Source organism: Nelumbo lutea, chromosome 8, assembly GCF_056320005.1.
Source record: "Nelumbo lutea isolate HS-2025 chromosome 8, American lotus-T2T, whole genome shotgun sequence".
NCBI classification, from domain to species: domain Eukaryota; kingdom Viridiplantae; phylum Streptophyta; class Magnoliopsida; order Proteales; family Nelumbonaceae; genus Nelumbo; species Nelumbo lutea.
The window spans coordinates 20,497,218-20,521,851 of record NC_142691.1 but is presented as its reverse complement, the minus strand read 5'-3'; the positions used below and the strand labels follow the sequence as shown (position 1 = coordinate 20,521,851).

The window sequence follows — 24,634 nt, the reverse complement described above, 5'->3', positions numbered from 1 at the left end:
TGGACATTTCGAGTTGTGATGGTTACGAGAGTTTCAGCTTCAACCCACTTGGTGAAGTAGTCTACCGCCACAATAGGAACTTCCTACCTCCTATTGCTGGTGGGAATGGTCCGAGCAGGTCGATACCCCATTATGCGAAGGGCCATGGGCTGGTGAGGTACTTGAGGTCAGCGGCGGGCTGATGGTGGATATTGGCGTGCTTTTGGCACTTCTCGCATTTCCTGATTAACCTGATGGCGTCTGCTTTCATTGTTGGCCAATAGTACCCCTGTCGTAGTGCCTTCTGAGTGACAACCCTACCCCCCAAGTGTCCGCCACATAGGCCTTCATGAATGATGCGGAGTACGAGCTCAGCTTCGGGAGGTCGCAAGTAGTGCAGGTAGGGGAACGTGTAGGATCTTCGGTATAGTCGTCCGTCTATCATGACGTACTTGGCTGCCTGATGCTCTACCCTCCTGGCGGCGTTGCGTTCTTCGGGGAGGGTTCCATATAGTAGGAAGTTCGTGAGTGGATCAATCCAGTTCTCATGGTGTTGTCACTGGTGCTGGCTAGCCGGGACAGGGCATCGGCCTCAGAGTTCTACACCGGCTCTGCTGCCTTGCTGGTTTGAGGAGCCATCTACATGAAGGATCCCGGGCTCTTCATCCTAGTTCGCGCTTGGCCTAACCAAGAGAGATACCGAACTAGGTGCAACCTCACGAGGCTCGAACTCAGCCGGCCCGGGACCATCGAGCTCGCTCAAACTGAGAGCCTCGTGCTCAACCGGGCTGAGGACCTCGGAGATGAACATGCATTCTGCAACAAAATCCGCCAAGGCTTGAGCTTTGATGGTGGTTCGGGGCTTGTTTTGGAGATCGTATTCACTGAGTTCGATGGCTCACTTCGTCAATCGTCCAAAGACCTCGGGTCTGAGTAGTACTTGCCTCAAGGGTTTGTTGGTGAGGACGATGATGGTATGAGCTTGGAAATACAGGCGGAGTTTGCGGGCCGCAGTGTGTCACTCCTCTCTTGGCTGCCGCGAGCTGCACCGCGGGGTCCAGTCGTGGTATCTACAAGCATGCGTCATTGAACCGCTTTATGTTGCCCCAGATGGACTCTTCTTCTCTCTGGACTACTCTGAAAATGCTCTCCTCGGTTCTGGAGAACCGCTTGCTGGTAACGAAGTGTGCAGTGAGGACTTGCACGAACTGGGTCTAGCTTCTTATTGACCCGGGGGCCAGGTTCCTGTACCAAGTGCGGGTCAACCCCCTGAAGGTGGTAGTGAAGGCCATGTACATGCAGGATTCGCTGGCCCTTGCCAGGTGCATTTGGGACTGGAAAGCATCGACGTGGTCGTTGGGGTAGAAGGACCCATCATACTTGTCTAGAGAGAGGAGTTTGAAATCTCTGGGCATGGGGACTGCAAAGAGTTCTGATGAGAGGGGGGAAGGGATTGAGAGAATAGGGGCATCTTTTACCTCATCCGAGCTTGTCTCTCCTTTACCTTGGAGCTCAGCAGGATGTGGGTGGAAGTTCGGCGAGTTCGTTGGCATCTTCGTTGCTGCTTAGAGGGCCTGGCATTGGTGCTGCTGGCTTCGATAGTACCGAGCTCGACGGGCCCGCACTGTTGGTAGTCCGCTGACTTAAGCAGAAGATCTAACTTGGAGTGCCGAGGTGTTGACTTCGCTGGCGAGGTTCCCGATCCGTCGGTGAGCTGCGAGGCGGGGGTGACTAGTCTTTCCCTCCTGCCCGGGGATGAGGCCTGACTCTTGGAGGGGTTCTAATGTTGGAAGACTTCTCCTCGGTGAAGGCATCCACCATAAGGGGGAGGGCTTGGCCGGCTTCGGAGCAGGGTGCCGAGGTGGAAGCTGTGGTTGGTTCAGAGGCAGTTGGGGGAACTGCTGTTGATAGTAATACTGAGAGATGTGGTGCAACACTTGATACTGATGGAGCTGATGCTGCTGGAACTGCTACATTTGAGCTTGCATTGCCCACACGCACTGCATAAAGTTATCAAACTGGCTTTGGCTAGTCGCCAGGGGGACAGCAGTTGGTTCGGTGAAGGTTGTCTCAATAGGGAGAGGAAGGGGAACATTCATAGGTGCCACCATGTTTGGTGCGTTGAGGCTAGGGATTCCGTCTGTCGACAGGGTAACAGTGAACTATCCTATGCACACAGTGGCGGGGTGGGGGTGTTCCCCTACAGCATTCAAGTCAGCATTGTGCTTGTTGTTGCTGAGAGAAGCCATGGAAGCTAGGGTTTCTTTGAGAGAGAGGAGAGAGTTAAAGGTTAGGGGAGGCTTTTTGAAACTTTCTCACAGACGGCGCCAAATGATGGTGCGCGATCCAGTCTATCTTAGCTGTCGGTTACCTCGCTTCTGACGAGATCGGAGGTGCCTGAGACAAGGAAGAAAATGGAGATTTTCGGGGGGGGAGCCCGGTTGGAACACTCCGAAGCTCAAGTTAGTATTCTTCAGAAGGCATGGGAAATGAGGAATTCTAAGACCAGAAAATGCAAGAATCACATATACCCTCTTCTTTGTGGGATGGGGGCCTTTTATAATTACCCTGTACACTCACTTCCATGCCTCTGCTAGTTCGGGCATCATTACCTCTGCAAGATCGGGTCACTCCCTCTACCAGACCGGGTCACTTCCTCTACCAGTTGCCAGTTCGGGTGTCATAACCTCCACTTCCAATTGTCAGTTCGGGTGTCATAACCTCCACTGCCAATTGTCAGTTCGGGTGTCATAACCTCCACTGCTAGTTGTCAGTTCGGGTGTCATAACCTCCACTATCAGTTGCCTGGGTCGCCTCTGTCCGTCTGGGATGGCGGTGGTAGGTGTCCGTTGGATGGCGGCTATCATGTGTTGGTCCCCTAATCAGTCAGGTGCACCGCCTCCAGGTATGGTCTCCTGGGTGTTAGGTACGGTCTGTTTAGACAGGCGACATGGAGCCGAAGTGGTGCACGAAGTGGTCTTGAGTACGGATAGAAGTATGGCCCGAACTGTCCCTGGGCATACAGTTCAGGTTTTTTGCCTTTGGTGTTTGTAAAGCTCAGGACCTCGAAGGGTGAGCTCGGGACTCTTTAGTTCAGAGCTCAGGTTGCAGGTTCCTTTGAGGGAGCTCGGTTCTTTAGTTTGGAGCTCGGGTTGTGGGCCTGCTACCATGCCGAGCTGGCGTTTCTGCCAGGTCATCCTCGGTTGCTTCCGCGTGTCCCTTGGCCAAGGGGTCGGGTCAAATCTTCCTCCATCAGATTGAATTAGACCTGCTCCATCCATTACAAAATTATATTGGATTGGGTTGGATTAAGCCAATATCTAGTCCATTGATATAAGATAAGAATATATGTGTCACTGGTCCAAAGTAGAAATGTATAATGACAAGAAAATCCTTCCCATAAATGACAAAATTAAAAGATCCTTCTATCAAATTTAAGTTTTGAAAAACACCAATGCCCAAATATATAGATTCTACAAATTCTAATTATCACATCAAGATCCCCATTTTCAACTGTAGCCTCTCTTCAAACAAGAATAAGGTTGAAACTTAGAAGACCAATTTGCTTTCATAAAAAATAAAATTGTATTTTTGGTTCAAACAAAAAAAGACAGTATTTTTTTAATAATAATTGATCATTAAACTTAGCTTCCCACTATTTCTTTCTTTATTTTTCTTGTAAAAATTGATCTCTACTCCTTTTATAGATTATTTGAACTTTCTACATTTTCTCCAAACATGATTATCCTATTTATGGACCCAAATAGCATAAAGGCATTTTGATCTTGCAAAACTCTAAATTGGTAATATTAGTGTATTTTTGGATTTATGAGAATTTCCAAAAATAATATGATGGCATTCTATTAACCCTTATGATAATATATAATGAAAGGATGTTTGTATTAAGCAAACATAAGTAATAGGAATCATCTTATTATCCTCACATTAAATAGATTTCTCAGCTGCTTTTTAAGTGGCTTCTCACAAAATGCAATTAACTTGTGATCCTGATCAATGCCATTAACCTCTTGTGATCCCCAACTACTCTCCATCGCCACCGCCCACCACCACTTTTAATCTTTTATTCCTCTCCACCAAGAAGTCAGGAACCCTCCCCATTTTAGTTTAAAACTTCTTCAGGGCTCCTGTACAAAGTGTGTGGTTAAGTTTGGAACTTGGGTTCTAAACATTCTAAGACTAAGACATCAACCACACCAAGTTGTCTTTGATGACAACAAGATTGCAAATATAGTACCACATTGAAGGGATAGGAAATCCATCACATGGACGCCCAAGATTGCGGAATAAAGAGGGGTGAATTTCAAAAATTTTTCTTTCCCTTCAACTGGGACTCGGATTTCCTATTTAGAAAATCATATTTTCAATGATCATTCTTGAACAATAAACTGACCCAGATCTGAACCAAAGGGAGGAGAGAGAGATAATATTTGATACAGAGAAACAATATCTCTCAATGGAGGTGTTCACACCCAAGGTAGAAACCAAAATCTGCTCCCACTGAAGATGGCGCAGTGCAAGGTGGAGCAGAATCAGTAATGTCCTTCGTAAGAACTTGATTCTTTCTAAGAATCACCTGGACAGCTTATGAATACAACTCCTACCAATCTTTTCTCCAAAAGATTGGAATCAAGATCCAATCTTGATTTCTCCCAAGGAATGGAGATCGAACTGCAATAGGCGGTGGCTGCAGGAAGGAGGCGGTTAGAGAGTATTTGCATGGTGCAGAATTCTCTCTTATGTGATCTCAGCTCTGAAGACAAGACTTGAGTCTGTTGGATGTTGTGTCTAAAGGTTGCCGCCCCCTCTTCCTTTTAAAGACTTAAATGGATAAGCTCCTAATCCCATTAGGAGTTGCTAATCCAAACCATATCTGGATTAGAAGTCCCTTTAAGATAAGGGATAATCCTTATCTTATCTACAGATTAGATCAACCAGCTCCTAATCTAATTAGGAAGTTTTCAAATCCAAATCTCATTTAGATCTTGGACTCTCTGAGTGGATAGGGTGTGGGCTCAATCCTATCAGCTGATCTTATCTCAAAATTTGCCCCTTAAAGACTAATCAAATTAGCCCAGTTCGAAATGGGCTTAAGGCCCATTTAGGGTTATGTATTCATTTAGCCTTCCAAACTGCTGCCTAGTTGGATTTCCTTGTATGGCGTGGGACCCAAACATTGATCTACACATCAGCCGCATGGGTTCAGCCCAGCCTTTGTTACAAGGCCTAGCCGAATACACTGTTATGGACAGTGCACCCTCTGAAACCCATCAGATGGGCTCTATGGGCCCAACACTTACCCTAAGTGGTCCCTGGGCCAAGCCACCTTGTAACACCCAAAGATTGTGGGCAGATGCAAGATTAGCCCATCAGGTATTATCCTCAATGGTCTTACACTTAACCTCTCACCCCATAATGACCATACACTGCCCGACAAGAGAGGACCTCTCCCTCGGTTGCAAAGAACAGTGTTGCACTCTCTCAAATATGCATCCCGGGAATTAAAACCTTTTGCAAATCACTTCAAAACCATAATATATATACTTTTATATCTCATATAAAATATATTTTGCAAAACAAATCTCAACGATTGAAATCGGCTGCTGGTAGTCTTGGTTTCCATTAGTGAGAGTGCATCCCTGATCATTACCTTTGTCCGACAAAGGGGTTGATCCTGTCACTATGATCACCCACTCAGATGAATTTTCAGAATGTCCCAACATACCCAGGTTTTGACCCCCGTTAAGGATCTCACTGATTGGTACATCAAAGATAGCCTAATCCGACACCTAGTGTAGTATCATAATCGAGTCTAGGGGTCGGGTGTAACTTTCCAGTTTTGCCCATCAATCTCCAAGGTCCAGGGCAATACTGGAAATCTGGTCAAATTCAAATATTCAATTAATCCCACACTGTATGAGCCTAGGGTCTTACCTTGGTAGCGGAGACAAGCCACCCCAATCGTCTTGGTGGCACCACAGTGTCAGCCTTGTCAAGATAGGTCTCCCCAGACCGACCCACTGGCAATGAACATTCTAAACTAACACGAGTCTCATTAAGTGTCTAGTTTAAGGGTATTACATAGAAACATACCAAGAGAACATGAATCAAATATGCACTTTTATTCATTTACAATAAACTCATAAAGTACATCATTTTGATTGAAGCTAAGGGCATACAAAACTGTCTAACACACATATCAACATACCATGTCAAAGCAACAAAATTCAAATCAAAAGAAAGTGCTTCAAATCTTACAAAATCTGGTTCGGGGGAAGATATGAGAAGTCCCAGACAAGGATTTGTTTTATAGTCATCCAACTCTTAAAGTCTTGACAACAAATCCTAATAAACACAAGTGATAATGTTATATGTTGTAATGCAGGGAAAAGATCTTCTGTATTGGCTCTTGCTTGTCTTCAACTTCATATGAGATGGCCTCCCCTTTTTGGAATCACCGCTCACAGGCATCCAATTTGCACTTTCCGTGAGACAAAAGGGAGACCAAATGGGCTCTCCAATAACATTTGAAAGACCATTAAAACAAGGTGGAAATGATCAGAATGCATTAATTGCTTGTTCATTTTAGACAGCAAAATTTAAGGTCATAAATAAGTTAATAAAATGAAAGTAAAGACTTTAATGGAATACCTTCTTCTAGTGTTTCCTGAGTACGGAAAACAACAGCATTGTTTTGCATTATCCGTTGCATATTCAAACGGATTTTTGAAGTAGGCAATGAATCATTTGAGTTTCTTAGTTTATCCAGCCATGCAATGGTTTTTTTTCCCAGCATCATTTTCCAATGGCCTTTGTTTCTCCCTTGTGATGTTTTCAAGTAGATGACATTAATTTAGGATATAAGTCACAAGAAGAAAACTGTGTAGATGATGAAAGCTAACCTGGTTTATGATTGCATAGAGTTGCGCAGCCATGTCATAACTAAGTAGTTCTCCTAAACCCAATTGGTATACATTGGGTGCTCATTGGAAGGTTCTTTCACATCTCCCAATAAGTAGCTAAGTTTTCCCCTTCCCCCAATAGCCATCATGGCCGATTGGGCCCATTCCAAGTAATTGGATCCATCAAATCTCACAGTTATAATTTGAAACGTAGTCTCATACATATTACCAGAACTGCTGTTCCCAAAGACACCTTCCCCCTGATTTTTGAACTCCATTTTTGGTTAATAATCAGTAATTAAGAACTATTAGGGCTATTACAATGGAAAACAATACTTAAATAACTGATCATAGTCAGAAATCTGTATTAAATCAGTTCAGATCTGATCTGAAATCATCAAAATTGCCGCTATAGTCTTTACCGGTAGTCGGCAAACTGCCGCGAAAAGAAATGTCGCTAGACGTTCTAGCGGCAGTTTTTGCGGCTGCCGGTATAAATATTAAGCGGCTGCTAAAGGTTGCTTTTAGTGGCAGTCACGACTGCCACTAATGCTCATCCGACTGCCGCTAAAGGTTGTTTTTACATCCGATTACACTAAAGATTGCTTTTAGCGGCAGTTGGCAGTTGCAACTTCTGCTAAAAACCAAGTTCGACTTTCGCAATATATTCGCAGCGTGCTTTTTAGCGGCAGCCATGGCCTATTTTCTATATATATTCATTTAAACCGAAATAAAATACAAAAGATGAAAAAACATCAATTACAAGAAAATTTAAAAAACCATTCTCCATTCAAACTATTTGATAGGGTTTGAACCAAAGAGTTTGTGACTGCTACACATTCCACTCTTTCGCTTTTGGCAGCCCGGATTTGATCTGCAAGTGAAACTTTTCTTTGCATTTTCTCTCTTCTTATAAACTCAAGATCCATATATTCTTCTGAGGGACAGAAAGTCTAATGTACTCCTGGCTGCTTAATTGCATCTTCCTGAATTTCTTCATGTCCTCATTGTACTGCATTATGTCATAATTTGAGATCCCATAGGAATTGTAGCCTGCTACGCCTAGACCTTCATCCATATCGGCGTGTTTTCCTGGAGAGAATAACAAAATTTAATTATTAGCTCAGTGAGCATTAAAAAAATTGCGGTCACAAAAAGATCCATGAGATAAGCCCACCACGATGAGGTGAAATCCTCCCACCTAAAACCAGAAAATTCGCCATGTTATTCGAAGATGATAAATATGCTTACAGTTCACGTCTTATTGGATTGGACCAATCTGGTCCAAAATATTTATTAGATTGGATTGGACCTGGTCCATCCATAACAAAATTATATTGGATTGGGTTGGATTAAGCCAATATCTAGTCCATTGATATAAGATAAGAATATATGTGTCTCTGGTCCAAAGTAGAAATGTATAATGACAAGAAAATTCTTCTCATAAATGACAAAATTAAAAGATCCTTCTATCAAATTTAAGTTTCGAAAAATACCAATGCCCAAATATATAGATTCTACAAATTCCAATTATCACATCTAGATCCCCATTTTCAACTGTAGCCTCTCTTCAAACAAGAATAAGGTTGAAACTCAGAAGACCAATTTGTTTTCATAAAAAATAAAATTGTATTTTTGGTTCAAACAGAAAAAAAAAGTATTTTATTAATAATAATTGATCATTAAACTTAGCTTCCCACTATTTCTTTTTTCCTTTATTTTTCTTGTAAAAATTGATCTCTACTCCTTTTATAGACCATTTGGACTTTCTACATTTTCTCCAAACATGATCATCCTATTTATGGACCCAAATAGCATAAAGGCATTTTGATCTTGCAAAACTCTAAAATGGTAATATCAGTGTACTTTTGGATTTATGAAAATTTCCAAAAATAATATGATGGCATTCTATTAACCCTTATGGTAATATATAATGAAAGGATGTTTATATTAAGCAAACATAAGTAATAGGAATCATCTTATTATCCTCACATTAAATAGATTTCTCAGCTACTTTTTAAGTGGCTTCTCACAAAATAGAATTAACCTGTGATCCTGATCAATGCCATTAACCTCTTGTGATCCCCAACTGCTCTCCACCGCCACCGCCCACCACCACTTTTAATCTTTCATTCCTCTCCACCAGGAAGTCAGGAACCCTCCCCGTTTTAGTTTAAAACTTTTTCAGGGCTCCAGTACAAAGTGTGTGGTTAAGTTTGGAACTTGGGTTCTAAACTTTCTATGACTAAGACATCAACCACACCAAGTTGTCTCTGATGACAACAAGATTGCAAATATAGTACCACATATCAACATACCATGTCAAAACAACAAAATTCAAATCAAAGGAAAGTGCTCCAAATCTTACAGAATCTGGTTCGGGGGAAGATATGAGAAGCCCCAGACAAGGATTTGTTTTATAGTCATCCAACTCTTAAAGTCTTAACAACAAATCCTAATAAACACAAGTGATCATGTTATATGTTTTAATGCAGGGAAAAGATCTTCTGTATTGGCTCTTGCCTGTCTTCCACTTCATATGAGATGATGAAAGCTAACCTGGTTTATGGAGCTCTGCTACCCTATTTGCACAAGCTCGGCCGAAAACAACAATATCAAGTAGTGAATTTGCACCAAGACGATTGGCACCAGAACTGATGCACATGCTGCTTCTCCAGCAGCCATTAATCCAGGAACTACTGCATCTGTGTCATTACCTTTGGGGTCTGTGAAGAAACCCGCGAGATGGCACCAGAACTGATGCACATGCTGCTTCTCCAAACTAATGGCTCCATCATCCTGGGATTATATTCAATTAATTGATCGAATAAAATATTTTATCATCTTAGCCAAGGATCATGTTCCATACTTGTTTATCGCAGAAAGGTAGGGTTTGAGAACGACAAGGATGCTGGTATCTTCTGAGTCCTTCAATCCAGCCAGGAAAGGGCTCTCTACAAGTGCTCTCAATGATGCTTGGAAGGATGATGACTACTGGTACTTCTCCCCTCATGCTATTTATTGTCAGCATCTCACCCATAGCCTTGGTGAAGACATAAGTGTTTTGCCATCCATTAAGGAGAAATGGAATTTATCAGCACCTTACCTCTTTAAACCCATTTGTTTCATCTTTCTCTTTAGTACTGTATAATCTTGGCAAGCCTTCTTACTACAATCAGAACCCATTTGGATTCTAAGGCCACGCATCCATCAAGTCTACCCGAGCTCTTTCGTTCATACTGTTTCATTTTTTCTCAGTGAGTCTTAATCATTCTGTCAATCATGTCTAGGTATCCGTACCATGTTTATTCCCGGAGCGGTAACCAGGACGACGCCGCCCCCTCGAGCTCAGGGGGAGCTTGGGAGTAGGTTTCGGAGGCTCGGGAGACCTCCGGTGATGTGGCCTCTACTTCTCAGGGGAGGGAGCCCGACACCTTCGGCCCATCCTCCATGACAATGGAGAGACTCAGGTCTCTAATCCGTTACTTTCACCTTCCCGGGGACCTCCTCTACAGTATCCCCACTGGTAACTTTCCCTAGGAACATGGTTCCAACGATATAGTGATTTTACAAGAACAACTCGAGGCTGGCCTGCGTCTTCCCCTGCACCCCCTAATAGTGGAGGTGTTAAACCATTTCAACGTCACCATCGACCAACTCCATCCCAACGCCATCTAGAACATGGTTGGGATCATTTCTTTGTGCTATGAGTATTGTCTTCCCCTTGACCTTGATATTTTTGCTTCTATTCTCTGCATCAAGAATGCCACTCCTAGAGCTCCTCCAGAAAGGCGTTTTTACTACCTCTCTCCCCGCCGCGGCTATAAGCTCCTATATGAGCTACCGAACAAGATTCCTACCTGGAAGCAAGACTATTTTGTGGTCCATAACCCTGAGGGGTGTTCCTTCCCAACTTCTTGGAGGGGCGCCATCCAGGACCCCGGGGCCAAGTTGGACCCTGAAATTTTGAAAACGATGCTGTCCTGAGCATTGGTAAGTTTCCTCTGTTCGGACTACTTGACCGAGGAGAAGCTTGCACAGGCTGGCTTGAGTCCGGGTAGGTTGCCTTTTTAGGTCACGTAGTGCCTTGTAAAAATATCAAGTGTATACATATGCTTTGTTTTTTTTTTTTTACTGGACTAATACCTTGTGGTTTTTTGGCAGCCATCATGTCTAGTGTTGACGTGTGCCGCTTTCTCTCGAGCAACCAAAAGCGCAAGGTGAAGAGGTCGCGTCCTGACCGGACTCCCAACTTTAGGGGCCTTGTGTTCCGAGTCTGCTGAGCTAGACTTTACTTCTCTACCGCCTGAAGTTCCGCTGCCTCCATCTGAAGGAGATGCTGGCGGAGGTAGCCTCGAGGAGGGCGAGCTCCTGTTGCAAGGGGTGGTTCCCCTTGGTCATTCCCGTCTATTTCCCTACCCGCAGCTCCCAGTAGGGAACTGGGAGGGTGTTAATGATTACATTGTGGCCAGGCGGAAGAGCCAAAGGGCGATCTGCAATGAGGAGATTGCTAAGTGGGGGGAGATGGAGCCTGGGGAGCTTGCCGCGCTTGTCGCCTCTCACTGTATGGTGGTAAGTGGTCCTTCCCCTCTTCTCATTTTTTGCTTCCTTTTGTTGTCTTCTGACCTTAGTCTCTTATTGGCAGGTTAACTCCGCCATCCATGCCATGGCCCTCCAGACGAACATCCACTCCGGTGGCGCTTGCAATCAGAGGATCGTTGTTCAAAAGCTCCAAGGCGAGCTCGACCGGACCCGGGGTGAGCTCCTTCACATTCTCAAGGAGAGTGAGGCCTAGGAGTTGCTCGTCTGTGACCAGGTGGCGCAGATCACCAAGCTTTCCGAGGAGAGCGCGCACTATAGGGAGGAGTCGTCGAGGGTGGTAGCGGAGAGGGAGCTCCTTCACCAACAGGTTCGGGACTTGGAGTCCACACTTCTTGACCGAACTCGGAACTTCGACACCATGGTGGAGACCGAGTGGGAGAAGGCAGTTTGGGACTTCAAGGACTCCTAGGAGTATCACAACCTCCAAGTGGAGTATGGCTCAAGCTCGTACCGCTTCGGATTCAAGCTCTGCCGCTGGTTGGTCTGGAAGAAATTCTCTAGGCTCAACCTTGACAGCATCACAATGAAGGGCCAGGCTCTTGAGACGGCGGACCAGGGAGAGGAGGAAGAACCTAACTCCCTGGAGGACGAGGACAAGGTGGACCCCTGAGGCTGGCGGCTCTACTTTTCCGTTCTTCTAATTACTGGTGGCTCTCAGGTGCCAAAACCCAGTCTTGAAAAGATTTTCTTGGGCGGTTGTACCCTTTTTTATCTCTTGTTGAGCTTTCTTGAGCTATTTGGCTCGGTTTTTTTTTTATGGCATGGCAATCAAATTTCTCTTTTCTTCTAAGTATGGTGTGCTTTTTTATTTTTATTTTATTTATTTATTTTTTTTAAAGCGATCTCATCTCTCGAGCTATTAGAGCTACATACCCAAAGTAGGATTTTTCGATAGTCGTTATCTCGAGCTATCCCTTAATGTTTGTGGGAACCTTTATAGCATACAACGAAGTGATTACTATGTATGCCCAAACTGTATGCTTGTAGGTTGTTCCTTGGTCCAATCGATGTGTTAAGGCGAGCTGTGCTTCGTAGGGTTCAAACCCGAGCTGGTTACGCCTCTGATATTTCATACTTTGCCTTCACTGAAGTAACTGTCTTTATTGATGCCGAGGTCTTAGTTACCTCGGTGTTTCAGCCCTTAGGCTGAGGGGGTGATTTGTAGTCTGCCCTTGAAGTTTCCGATGCCATGGAGGCGAGTAGGTCTTATTGCACCGAGGTCGTATTAGCTCGACATTTTGGCCCTTAGGCTCTAGGAGTGACTCATGGTCTACTCAGTAGTTTGCTCATGTTGTAGATGCGACTGGGTCTTGTTGCGCCGGGCTCGTATTAACTCGGCATTCTGGCCCTTAGGCTTTGAGAGTGACTCGTGGTCTACTCAGTAGTTACTAATCTAGTATTTAATGGAATATAGAAATTACTAAACCGTAATCTTCTCGGTTGTTTCTCTCTCTCTCTCTCACCAATTTCACAAAACAATCGCCAATTCGGGCGGAAGTGATGAACCTTATCGGTTGGCAGTGTTATCTTCAAACTAAAGCAGAAACGGGTCCTATTATGACAAAGATCCCGGCTCGAGGTTCTGGCCGCAAACTCAAGGCTAGGCCATTCCATCCAAGGCAGTCAGCCACAACAACCAGAGCCACTCCACGCCGGAACAGTACCCGAACACACAGAGGTCAGCAGCACCAATGTGGAGCCGATCAAGAAGCAACAACAAAGGCGTCGCAAGGCACTCCGAACTACAATTCTTAGCCAACTCGTTGGGCCCAACCAGCCAGAGCAGGTAAAAGGTAAAGAGGAGGCGAGCTCAGTAGCCACAAAGACCACTCCTCTCCTCTCCGAGTCATCCCCTCTGTCCTCCGAACTCCTAGTGACCCCGATGCCAAAGGTCTTCCATAAGATCTTTCAAAAAAGACTTACCAAACTGCTCATAAAATTGGTGGAATGAAACTTCTGATCCAAGGGACTGGAAGAATAAATTATGGTTTCTTCCATTTTATTCACCTCACAGATCAAAAGGATCGTCCCACCAATCCACCATGACCAAGAAAGTTAAAACAAAACAATAAATTGAATATGACTACCTATGTTAATTAATTTAATCATCCGAAGAGCAGATGGTTTTGTTTGGGCATGCAACAAAATTCTTATTGGATCTCAGTTAAAACACGAAATGAAGCAAGGGATTTTCAGTTGTCAGACCTTGATTTATTCATAAGACAAATCTCAAGTGCTTTCAAATTACATAGAAAACAACCGATTCTTATTAAATTGGAGAACGAGTTGCACCCTGCAGAGGGAGAGAGAGAATTTGCCGTAGACACAAATCCACTGTGCTTTTTAGTATCGACGGTTCCACGTCGTGGAAGCTGAAATGAAACACGTCTCATAATATTAGACTTGTATTCCATAAACATCGAACCAATCAGTTAAGTTGGTTAAATTTACAGTTAGAACACAACAATCTTACCTTCCTTCGTTAGAGTCCAGTCCTTATCATATCCAAGTGCCCAGAAGAAGTACCCACCGAGGCGGCGTGCTCGGGCGAATTCCACTTTGTATCTAATGGACGTGGCATTATCGTAGCCAAGCCAATTGGTTCCTGCATAAGAGTAAGTGGACACTGTGTTTTTATCAAACACCTCTGTTGCGTTATTGGCCGCATTAAATTCCACAATCTGAAAGTACAGTAACACCCCATTATCGCCAGGACCCACGCCGACTGCTGGCGCTCCAATGCCGTGTACATTCGGGTCCTTCAGCTTCCATGTGCGACCATACAAGGGTAGACCCATGACCAGCTTCTTCGGCGGGACGCCCGCTCGGATCCACGACTGAATGCCGTAACTCGTGCTGATGTTGCTTGTCGAGTCATAGAGCAGCGCCTGCGCACCCGTGGCCGACGGCTCCCATGAGCCATGGTAATCGTAGCACATGGGGCTCACAAAGTCAACGTACCGACGTATCGCATTCACCGGGTAAGCCCGTTTTACGTCAGACAAGAAAAAGCTAGAAGCGAAGTACACAGCGGCGGAGATAAGTAGGCGCGGCCGGCGGGAAGCACGTGCTTCCTTCTCGAAGGCAGTACGCCACTCGCGGAAGAGAACGGCGAGGTTCGACATGTCCTGGTCGTCTTTCGGAAATTCCCAGTCGAGATCAATGCCGTCGAAGCCATACTTGCGAGCAACCTGGGTGGTGGAGGCGATGAAGGTGGCACGGTTAGAGGCGTTGGTAGCCATGTTGGAGAAGGTAGTCGGGCTGGCATTTCCTCCTCCGAGGGAGAGAAGAGCCTTTGAAGGCGGCTTCTTTCTGTGAACGGTGGACGTGAAGTTTCTCATCCATTGAGCGTCTGTCGACGTGATGGTTAGCTTATAAGTCGTCGCATTTACTCCGACGAAGGCATAGAAGAGGTGAGTGAAGTATGTAGTTGGGATGGTAAATGGAGGGTCGGTATCTGCCCGCCATGAAGGCCAGTACCCACCCTTGATTACTGGAGGAGCAGAGGTTGCACCTGCAATGAAACAGGAGAGGACGGTGACCAGAAAGAGTAAAACAAGATTCTGGGCAGCCATGTTTAGCAGTTTGGGAAGCAAGGAGGAGAAGCTTGGAGGACTTAAGCTTGCCTTGTCTGATCATATAATGAGCGTGAGGTTGACTTGGGTGATTAGTGCTTGATTAATTGTCTTTATCTTGGTGTAGCTTCGTTTGTAAACTTTGACAGAGTCATCTTTGCTGTGTGCTCAGAATTCACAGTTCAGATCAAATGATCGACCCCATGAAGTTTCTGATAAGATATTATTTGTGCTGAGGGCCAATGAACTTTGATCTAGAAAAATGGTGGGTTGTTTTAATTTTGACAAGTTATGATACTATAGGCTGCCATCACTGAAAAAATGATATTCAATGGTATTGGATATGAATCTGAACTCGCACTAACCATGCTGGTTATTGGGTTATTAAGGTCAAATCTCCATTAATGGCCCTATGTGAAACAAATAAAGAATGCATTTGTAATATCATTTATGCAATTTCTTTGAGCAAATTAATAGTTCAATATTAGCTGAAATAATATTACAACTAATTATTAACTTCTAGGGTTTGGTCAACAAAGGTGGCCTTCCACTTATAATATATATGGGCCAGGCTGCAAGTGGCACGGCCCGCTCAGTCATGCCATGCCGACCCGACCCGTGGACCTAAAACCCATGCTCAACATGACTCACATGATCATGTCGGGCCTAACATGGCCCGTGTATCATGTCATGCTAGGCTAATCCAAAATCAGACCAGGTCGTGCCAAGCCACGAACAGTACGGCCCAATTTACACCTCCAGTCGTATTTATTGGACCCGTCCTATTTATTGGATCCCTCTGTTTGGAGCTACTTCCAATCAAATTTGTTCTGCATAATTACAAAACTTAAAAATATGAATATCCTCTGGTCCTCCACATCTAGCGCAAAAGCCATCAATATTTAGATCATTCGTAGGAAGTAGGGATGCAAATGGACCAGATCGGATATAAATTAACGTATATCCGAATCTAATCTGACACGGTAAAGAGCCAATTCGATTTGATCAGAAGACCTGATCGGATTTCATAATTATGAATTCGAACACACAGCTTAAGTTTGAGGAATTAACAAAATCCGATATGTTTAGAAATAAATAACAAACATGGTGAACTGAACAAAAAAAATTACTTTTTGGACTAAATTGCCCTCTCTTGTTTTACTTTTCTTTATCTTCTCATTCTTCAATATTCTATTGCTCTTCTTGTGAACTTCGAACCAAGGAACCTTGCTGAGAAAAGTACTTCAGCAAGCGTTAATAAAAATAGGAGAGAAATCCCCATTATGAGAAACTCGATAAGGAACACATAGCTCAGTATATCTGAAGCTATATAGAGCTACAGATAATGAAGATCCCGGAATGCTACTTGAAGGTGTCGCCATGGCTGGACTGGTTGGTTGTATAGATTTGAGATAAAAGAGATGGTGTCGTACATGTTTTCTTAGTACTTTCTCCTCCTTGGTGCTTCTTCACTATTTGTATGGTCCACAAGAAAACGAGATCTCCTTGACACCGACGAAAGCTCAATGGATCACAGCAAACTTTGCGGGTTAGAGAGTAATGAATAGAATATTATACAACAGCTCATATTCAACACATGATTAAGCTTCGGTTGAAAGAGATGAAGAATCATTGCAAGGAACAACCATAAAGTCTTGGATCTGACGGACGAGACCCACGCATCCTTGTTGATGAATAGCTTGTTCAGTTTCCGGTCTACAGGACTCTGTTTAATGCTTCCACAGGGCCATCATCGGCGTTGAAAACTTTGAGAAGAAACTAGAAAGTGAGCAACAGTGCAAAGAGTGATTTGATGAGAGAGAGTGTGGGAGACAAGTAATGGATGTAGCTTTTAATCAGGGGCGATTTGGTTATAAGATGGATTTTTTCGTTCCCGGTTCCCGCTCACTGTTTTTACAATTTTTTTTTTTTCTAAATAAGCCTGGTTTTGTCAATTCATCAAATTTTATTATTTTTGTAAAAAAAAAACAAATATTTTTTCAACTATTTTCATCATATATATATATATATATTTATAAAAATATAATTAAAATAACAATTTTATAAAAATGCAATATAAATAATATATTTATAAATAAATAAAATATACGAAAAATTACAGACGGGCCCAAACAGAGCTATAACATTCAAAATGTCAACCTTGGGTGCAGGAATCTTTTGTGTTATAACTTACTCTGACTTAGCGTCTGTATCACCTTCTTCCCCACTTCCGTCTAACTGCATGTAAGTTAAGCGTCGACCTTGGGTCTGTTTAGCAATTGTAACATCCTTTTTTCAGCAGTAGGCTTTCCCCTAACCCTCCCCCACACCTATGCATACCTGCATTCGAACTTAAACTCCACTTCATCCTTATTCTTTCCCTCTACTACAAACCCCCTCCCCCATTTGACTTCTACTCAACATCGACCTACCCCATCTATTTGTCTTCTAGTTCAGTAAAAGATTCCCTACCTCTCTTAGTCTCCTTGTCTCCCCGTTCCGTTTCTTGAACTCAGGTCCCCACAGAGAACCCATTGAGGCGTGGATACAACCATCTTCTTCATGTGAGGATTAGCTTTTACTGGGGATGACATCAAAAGGTAAAGAAGTTGCCAGCATGCCAGTCATTGCACATGACACAGAGGACATAGAATCCTTCTTCGCACATGCAGTTAATGTAGGGGTGGATGAACAACCACCCAGCTTTGATCCTATCAAGGAGGCGGAGCAAGTTATCGGGTTGACATTAAAGTGATGCATCTTCCCGTGTCAACAAGTTAACGAAGAGACTCTGGGCAACTATGTTCGTTTATAGTGGAAAACATCAGGAGTAGTGACCGTTCGTTTCTTAGAAGGAGGTAGACTCGAGTTCTCGTTTATAAACTATAGTGACCATCTCATTGCACTAGAGGAGGGGTCCCTGGTTCTTTCATTCAAGCTGGATCCTCCTAGAAGAATGGAGTGACTCACAGACAGGAACAGTAGAAAAAGTTTGGACCTAGAGGGTCTGGCTACAAATCCACATGATTCCTAGAGGTACGGTTGAAGATGGTAGGGTTTGTTTTCTTGCTAGCACAACGGGCACCACCATCCCAAACCAAGTGAAAATCCCCATAGGCTGGCTACTGAGAGGCTTATACGTACGCAAAAAATTCATTATTGATCTACATAAACCTCTCCTCACAGGCCGCTTCATATTCTACAGCGACAAGCCAGTATGGCTTCGCTTTTGCTATGAACAACTCCCTAGAATTTGTGCTAACTGCGATCTAATAGGGCATATTTGGAGTAATTGTAAACGTTTGGGCCACTCCATATCAAACTACAAGAGTTTTCTTGAAGGTCATACTATAGATTATCCTGGAGAATGGAAGTTGTGATCTACTAGCAGTGGTTTTCGGCAGGTCATCATCGTCAATGCAACTGGATTTCGACGAAGGCCAGCAGTGAAAGAACACTAATCATTCTCAATAGACACTTGGCAAGTTAGAACTTGCTATTGCCTTGCATGATAGCCACCCCTGCAAACAAAGGATGCCGCATTCTATGCATGCATGCTCCATGCATGCACACCATCATCATGAGAATAACTTGACAAGTAAGCTACACGTGCAACAACAGCACACGATATGCCAGTATAGCGTGAAACCAGAAATTACCACCCACTATTTCACCAAAACCGGCGGTTTAGGAACCATTGATCTACTCATGGGGAAAAGGAGACGTGTCAGGACAATAAATTATCATTTGGATCTACCTACTCAATCTCTTTGGGCGGTTCGTTATGGCCAAGTTTCAGACTTTCTTACCGGATAGATTCTACCTCCTGAGATGCTATTAGCTAGGGCTATGCATTCGGTTTGTTCGATTAAAAACCGAACCGAACAAACCAAATTTTATAAAAACAATATACTATATTCTAAAACCGAACTTCACCTAAACCGATCAAACCGAACCGAATTTTTTTCGGTTATTTCGATTGATTCAGTTAGAACCGAATTTTTGCCATTACTTGATTATTTCTTCCTAGATTGTACATTTGTACTCTATTGAATCACAAACAATCGAGTCTGGAAAATGGTCGAATCGAATAGAAAGTTTTGAGGCAAGCCATACTCTTCTAAGTTCTAACAATGAAATAACCATCGTCAATTGCAGGGATTTATAGCAAGAAAAAATGGAAGAAATTGGGTCCCAATAAGGTGGGAAGATGAAATAGCCTCAAGGGTTCTAATTGTTTAGTGTTTATTTTCTTAATGAAGAATAAAAGGTGAGAAGTTCCCTGACCTTGTCTTCACGCTCTGAACCGGTCACCGTCGTCGCCTTGCCAGAGTATCATTTGCCGTTGCCGTTGGTGAGTGACTGAGTGGTGCAGCTGGTGCTAGACTGAAGAGATTAAGAGAAGACGAAGAGAAACTCAGAAATGAAGAGAAGAGAGAAGACTGAACCTTGAAGAAGTGAAGAGTAGAAGACAAAGAGAAAAGAAGAAAGAAAGTGATGACTGAGAGTAGATTGAACAGTGGGCAGAGAGAAGCACAAAGGGCAAAGCCGCATAGGGAACTGGGAAGGTCGAAGGAAGACTGGAGAAATGACACATGAGGCATCACATGTCGAGCTTGAGGGTTTTGACGTTTTGTGTTTTGGCCTAATGGCCTATAAAATTACTAATTTACCCTTAAAAGTTTGATTATTTCGGTTAACTGAACCTCTAAATATCAGAACCGAAACCAAACCCAGTAATATTAAAATTGTAATTAAGAATCGAACTGAATCATTTAAACCGAATTAACGATTTTAGCAAACCAAAACCGACATTTCGGTTCGATTATTCGGTTTCAACTGAACTATGCTCACCCCTACTATTAGCTAAAACCACAATGACATTGTTAGTTCCGCCTAAATCCCAACAACACTACTCAATGCCCATAACACCACAAAGAGATATCCAACCATTAAACCTGGGTTTACTGAATTCATCTGATGCTGGTGTATCCACGTCCCCGATGTTTCTCTGTGGCGGTGACCAGTTCATCACTAACAGCTTCATTGGTCCAACCCCAAATCACTTGTTTCATCGGGTACATCTCTTCCCCTCTCATTATTTTCACAACATTATACATAATCTTGTCCATCTCAGCCTTGTTCTTCACTACCATGAAGTTCATTTCTTGAAACATTATGGGAGCTGGTGATAATAAGAAGATCCGTGAGCTACGAAAGCTAGTTAAACAAGAAAAGCTGGACCTTTTCTTTTTAATAGAAACCAAGCTAGACTGACAAAAAGGTTCCACCCTGGCGAAGAAGCTTAAATTTAAAAGTTTTGTATTCGATGAAGCTTCAGGGTTCTCTAGTGGTCTTTTCTGCGATTGGCTGGATTCAAACTCATTTGACATTCTCCATGTCAGTACTCACCTAATTCATCTCCAAATCTCGAATTACCTGCCCAACAATCCTTGGCAATTATTACTATTCTATGGCCACCCTGCCGGGCATCTTCGCAAAGACATCTGGCTTCACCTCACACAATCACAAGAGCTCACTAACCTACCTTGGCTCCTCATAGGAGACCTCAATGATATTTACGAGATGGATGACCATAAATCCTTCAGAAATTCCAAACCTTACCTCTCTAAACATTTACAAAATTTTGTACAAAAATTTGGCCTAGTGGACTTCGATTATGTCGGACCTCCATTCACCTGGACAAAATGGCCAAAAGGGAGCGGCTAAAGTGCTTGAAAGGTTGGACCGGGCCCTAGCTAACCCCCTCTTGGTGCCAATTATTCCCAAACACCCAGTTAAACCATTCCCCAATAACCACCTCGGATCATGGGCCTATTGTCTTAAACACCTCATCTCCAACTCCTCAAAGGAAACCACATTTTCATTTTCAGCCTTTCTGGGTAGAACACCCTGCTTACAAATAAATTATTTCTGCCTCATGGAGTCAACCCGTCCATGGCTCACCTGCTCATCAAGTCATCAACAAGCTAAAAACTTGCTAGCTGGCCCTCAAGCAATGGAATAAAAGTCATTTTGGCCTAATCCAAGACCACATCCGAAGCATAGCTGAGCAAATCTCAACCTTGCAGTTGAGAACCCTACGCAATGCAGAGCAAGACCGACTTCAATCACTGTTAAAACAATATAGCTACTAGCTCTTTAAAGAAGAACAACTTCGGAGACTCAAGAGAGTTGTGGCTCAAAGAGGGTGACAGAAATACCAAGTTTTTTCATCACATGGCAAATTTCAGAAATGCCAAAAATAATATTGGCTGGCTGAAATGCAATGATGGGTCTTGGACTTCAAGTGGTACACATATAGTTAAAACATTTAAGCAGGCTCTCTTATAGGTAGGTGGGCAGCAAGAAGAATTCGACCCTGAACTATTGAACAATATCCCCTTCCCAACTCTCTCTACCCAACACCAGGATTCTCTGCTGGTGCCCCCTACTCTTGAAGAAATAACTAGTGTGGTTAAACAATTTAATCCCCACAAAGCCCCAGGACTTGATGGTTTCACCCCTCTCTTCTATCAACATTACTGGGACCTGATCGGAATAGACATTCACACAATTGTACTTAAATTATTTAATTCAGAATCCTTGCCAAAAGAAATAAATGATACCAATTTGGCTTTTGTTCCAAAAAATAACAAACCAATTGACACATCAAGTTACCGTCCTATCAGCCTGTGTAATGTCCTCTACAAGATCATAACTAAGTGGATGGTAACAAGACTACAACCTATATTACAGGAGATTTTATCTCCTTACCAATCCGAATTTCTCAAGGGTAGACAAATCTCAAACAACATTCTGTTAGTGAAGGAGATCTTGCGTAAGATGAAGTATCAACAAAGAGGCAAAAGATATATTGCCATCAAACTCGACATGTCAAAATATCATGTGCTTAAAAAATGAATTTCCCAGACAAATGGTGTAATATGTTACATCAGTGCATTTCCACTGCATCCTACTCTATCAAATTAGCAAGTGAGTCACACGATCATTTCAAGCTAAAGCGGGGGGGGGGGGGGTGGTGTAATATGTTACATCAGTGCATTTCCACTGCATCCTACTCTATCAAATTAGCAAGTGAGTCACACGATCATTTCAAGCTAAAGCGGGGGGGGGGGGGGGGGGGGGGTAAGCAAGCCTCATCAGAGGGGCAACTAGAAGGAGTGCAGATTAGTCGCAATAGCTCCCCCATTACACATCTCCTATTTGCTAATGATTGCATACTTTTCCACAAAGTTGAGGTAGAACAAGTCGAGTCTTTTACCAATCTACTGAAGTCCTTCGAGATCATGTCCGAACAGAGGATAAATCATGCCAAATCCCACCTATTCTTTAGCAGAAATGTTCCCCGCCAACACAGGAGAATTCTTTCCCACATGCTATTAGTAAATCACTGGTTGGTACCAAGGTACTTGGTACCCAAGTTGGCTCAAACTCCCACCACCTCTCATCTCACAAAGAGATAACAGACAAAATCTCCTCCAGAATCAACTCTTGGAGATCAAAACTTCTGTCCAAAGCAGGAATAACCACCCTAGTTAAATCAGTGCTTCAATCCATCCCGGTGTATTCCATGTCCATAGCAACTCTTCCTCAAGCTGTAGGCTCTCAAATTGATAAGATGACTAGAGCATTCTAGTGGGATAACTCAAATAAAAACACAAAACACAGTTTCCTGGAGCAAGATCTGTAGACCAAAGACGCAAGTTGGCCTTGGATTCAGATCCTTCAATACCATGAACAAAGCCATGTTTAGTAAGCAAGTGTGGAGACTACTAACTGACTCTAATGGGATTTGGAGCAAGCAAGTAAAAGCTAAATATTTCCCACATTCCTCTTTCTTTGTTGCCAAAAAAGGCCACCGCAATTCCCCATGGTGGCAACAAGCGCATCAACTGATCAGTAAGTTACAAACAAATTTGTTATGGACTATCAAAGACGGAAACTCCATTTTAGCAATGTCAGATCCATGGATTCCCACGCTACCAGGTCACATTCCGCACTTGAAAGAGTCAGCTAACGGGGATCAAGTACGAAACCTGAAGGTTTCTCACCTAATAAATGTTGTTACATGGGATATGTCAAAGCTTCTTCAACTTTTTCATGACCACACCATTCGACACATCCTTCACATCAGCCCGGAACCAAGTCTCTCCTCAGATTTCCTAATTTGGAAGCATAATGCCATGGGTGTCTTCTTTGTGAAATCAGCTCATCAGCACTTTAAATCATTAGAGGACTCTACTTCAAACGCCTTCTTTGAGTGGAAGCTCCTTTGGAAGCTCAAAGTTCCTCACAGATTCCAGGTATTTCTATGGAAGTTGTTGTCGGATGGTTTGCTCACTAAAAACAAGTGCGCGACATGGCTAAGGGAGACTGAGAGGTCTTGCACTTTCTGCAACCTCCATGTAGAAACAACCCACCACCTATTTTTCTAGTGTACCTTCGCTTGTGCTGTCTGGTGTGAAGCCCAAATTGGCTTAAACCCGACTCTCATACAAAATCAGCCCATGCATGTCATTATCAAGGACTGGTTCCAAAGCCTCAATACACACCATGGTAAATCACAGGTAGTTCAAAGTCAAAGCTATTTCAACATCATTGCCTATCACATGTGGAAAGCACAGAACAAACGCATATTTGATAACATCGTGCAAGACCCAAAGCAAGTGATCAGCTCATCTTTGCATTATATACTGGACGAGGCCCCAAACCCATCACAACCCCAACATAACATCAATCCATCTCATAGAAATAATGTTCCAACACTTTTTATTGATGGCTCTTTTGATCCAGATACAGGTCATGCAGGACGAGGGTTCCTCTTCCAATTTCCCAGCGAGCAACTTACCATCGCAGAAGGCACTCCCTGTTGGGCGATCAACAGTTATGATGCTGAAATCCTAGTGTTATTAGGAGGCTTAAGAGAAGCCCAGACAAATAGAGCCAAACAACTATGGGTATTTTCTCACAACAAAGCTTTGGTGGAGCTAGCAGCAAATGATAAGGTAGTTGCACAAGAACCACCTTAAAAGACTTATCTCTTCTTTTGATACTATATATATCTTGTGCATATCTATAGACAGGATAACCACATTGCCCAACTTTTTGCCTATATATCATGCAAAGGGCAATTAAAGTTACACTACAACTCTCATGTATATAATCATGTTTCTTGGTCAGTTTAATGTTAATCTTTATTTACAAAAAAAAGTCCACCGGTGAATTACCATCAATTTAGAATTGGCACCTACCCCAATAGTGCTTTGAGCTTACACATTCTAACCCTGGACTGAATCGTTATTCTCCCTAAAATATATATGTATTATATATATTTATATAAATAAATAAATAAATATTTTCGAATTGATAAGAGTGATCCAAATATCCGAATAAGTGAGATCTAAATCCAATAAAATAGGACCGAATCTCGAATTGGATGGAATCAGAACCTAATCATTTGCACCCTAGTAGGAAGTCTATTACTTAGAAACAAGAAAAAAAAAAAAAGGAAAACTTTCAATTTAAGGGGCCGAT

General features: G+C 43.1%; 1 protein-coding gene and 1 long non-coding RNA gene across 2 annotated transcripts; both read right to left on the bottom strand.

Annotated features, from left to right (window-relative positions):
* Positions 1-13,690: 13,690 nt before the first annotated feature.
* Positions 13,691-15,550, bottom strand: LOC148843228 (class V chitinase CHIT5a-like). Its single transcript, XM_088957052.1, has 2 exons — positions 13,975-15,550; positions 13,691-13,873 (listed from the first exon to the last, which is right to left on the bottom strand). Exons 1-2 carry the CDS (start codon positions 15,074-15,076, stop codon positions 13,845-13,847), a joined length of 1,131 nt encoding a protein of 376 aa, XP_088813178.1. The 5' UTR covers positions 15,077-15,550; the 3' UTR covers positions 13,691-13,844.
* A 549-nt stretch (positions 15,551-16,099) lies between these two features.
* Positions 16,100-19,670, bottom strand: LOC148843227 (uncharacterized). The gene is made up of 2 exons (XR_016103063.1): positions 19,364-19,670; positions 16,100-16,855 (listed from the first exon to the last, which is right to left on the bottom strand). It is a non-coding gene; the product is annotated as an uncharacterized LOC148843227 (long non-coding RNA).
* Between the last annotated feature and the right edge of the window lie 4,964 nt (positions 19,671-24,634).

Excerpts from the sequence above, each read along its gene's own strand:
- LOC148843228 (XM_088957052.1), bottom strand. The coding sequence starts at position 15,076 with ATGGCTGCCCAGAATCTTGTTTTACTCTTTCTGGTCACCGTCCTCTCC. Across the intron at positions 13,874-13,974 it reads CTGGACTCTAACGAAGGAAG|CTTCCACGACGTGGAACCGT; the intron begins GTAAGATTGTTG and ends GTTTCATTTCAG.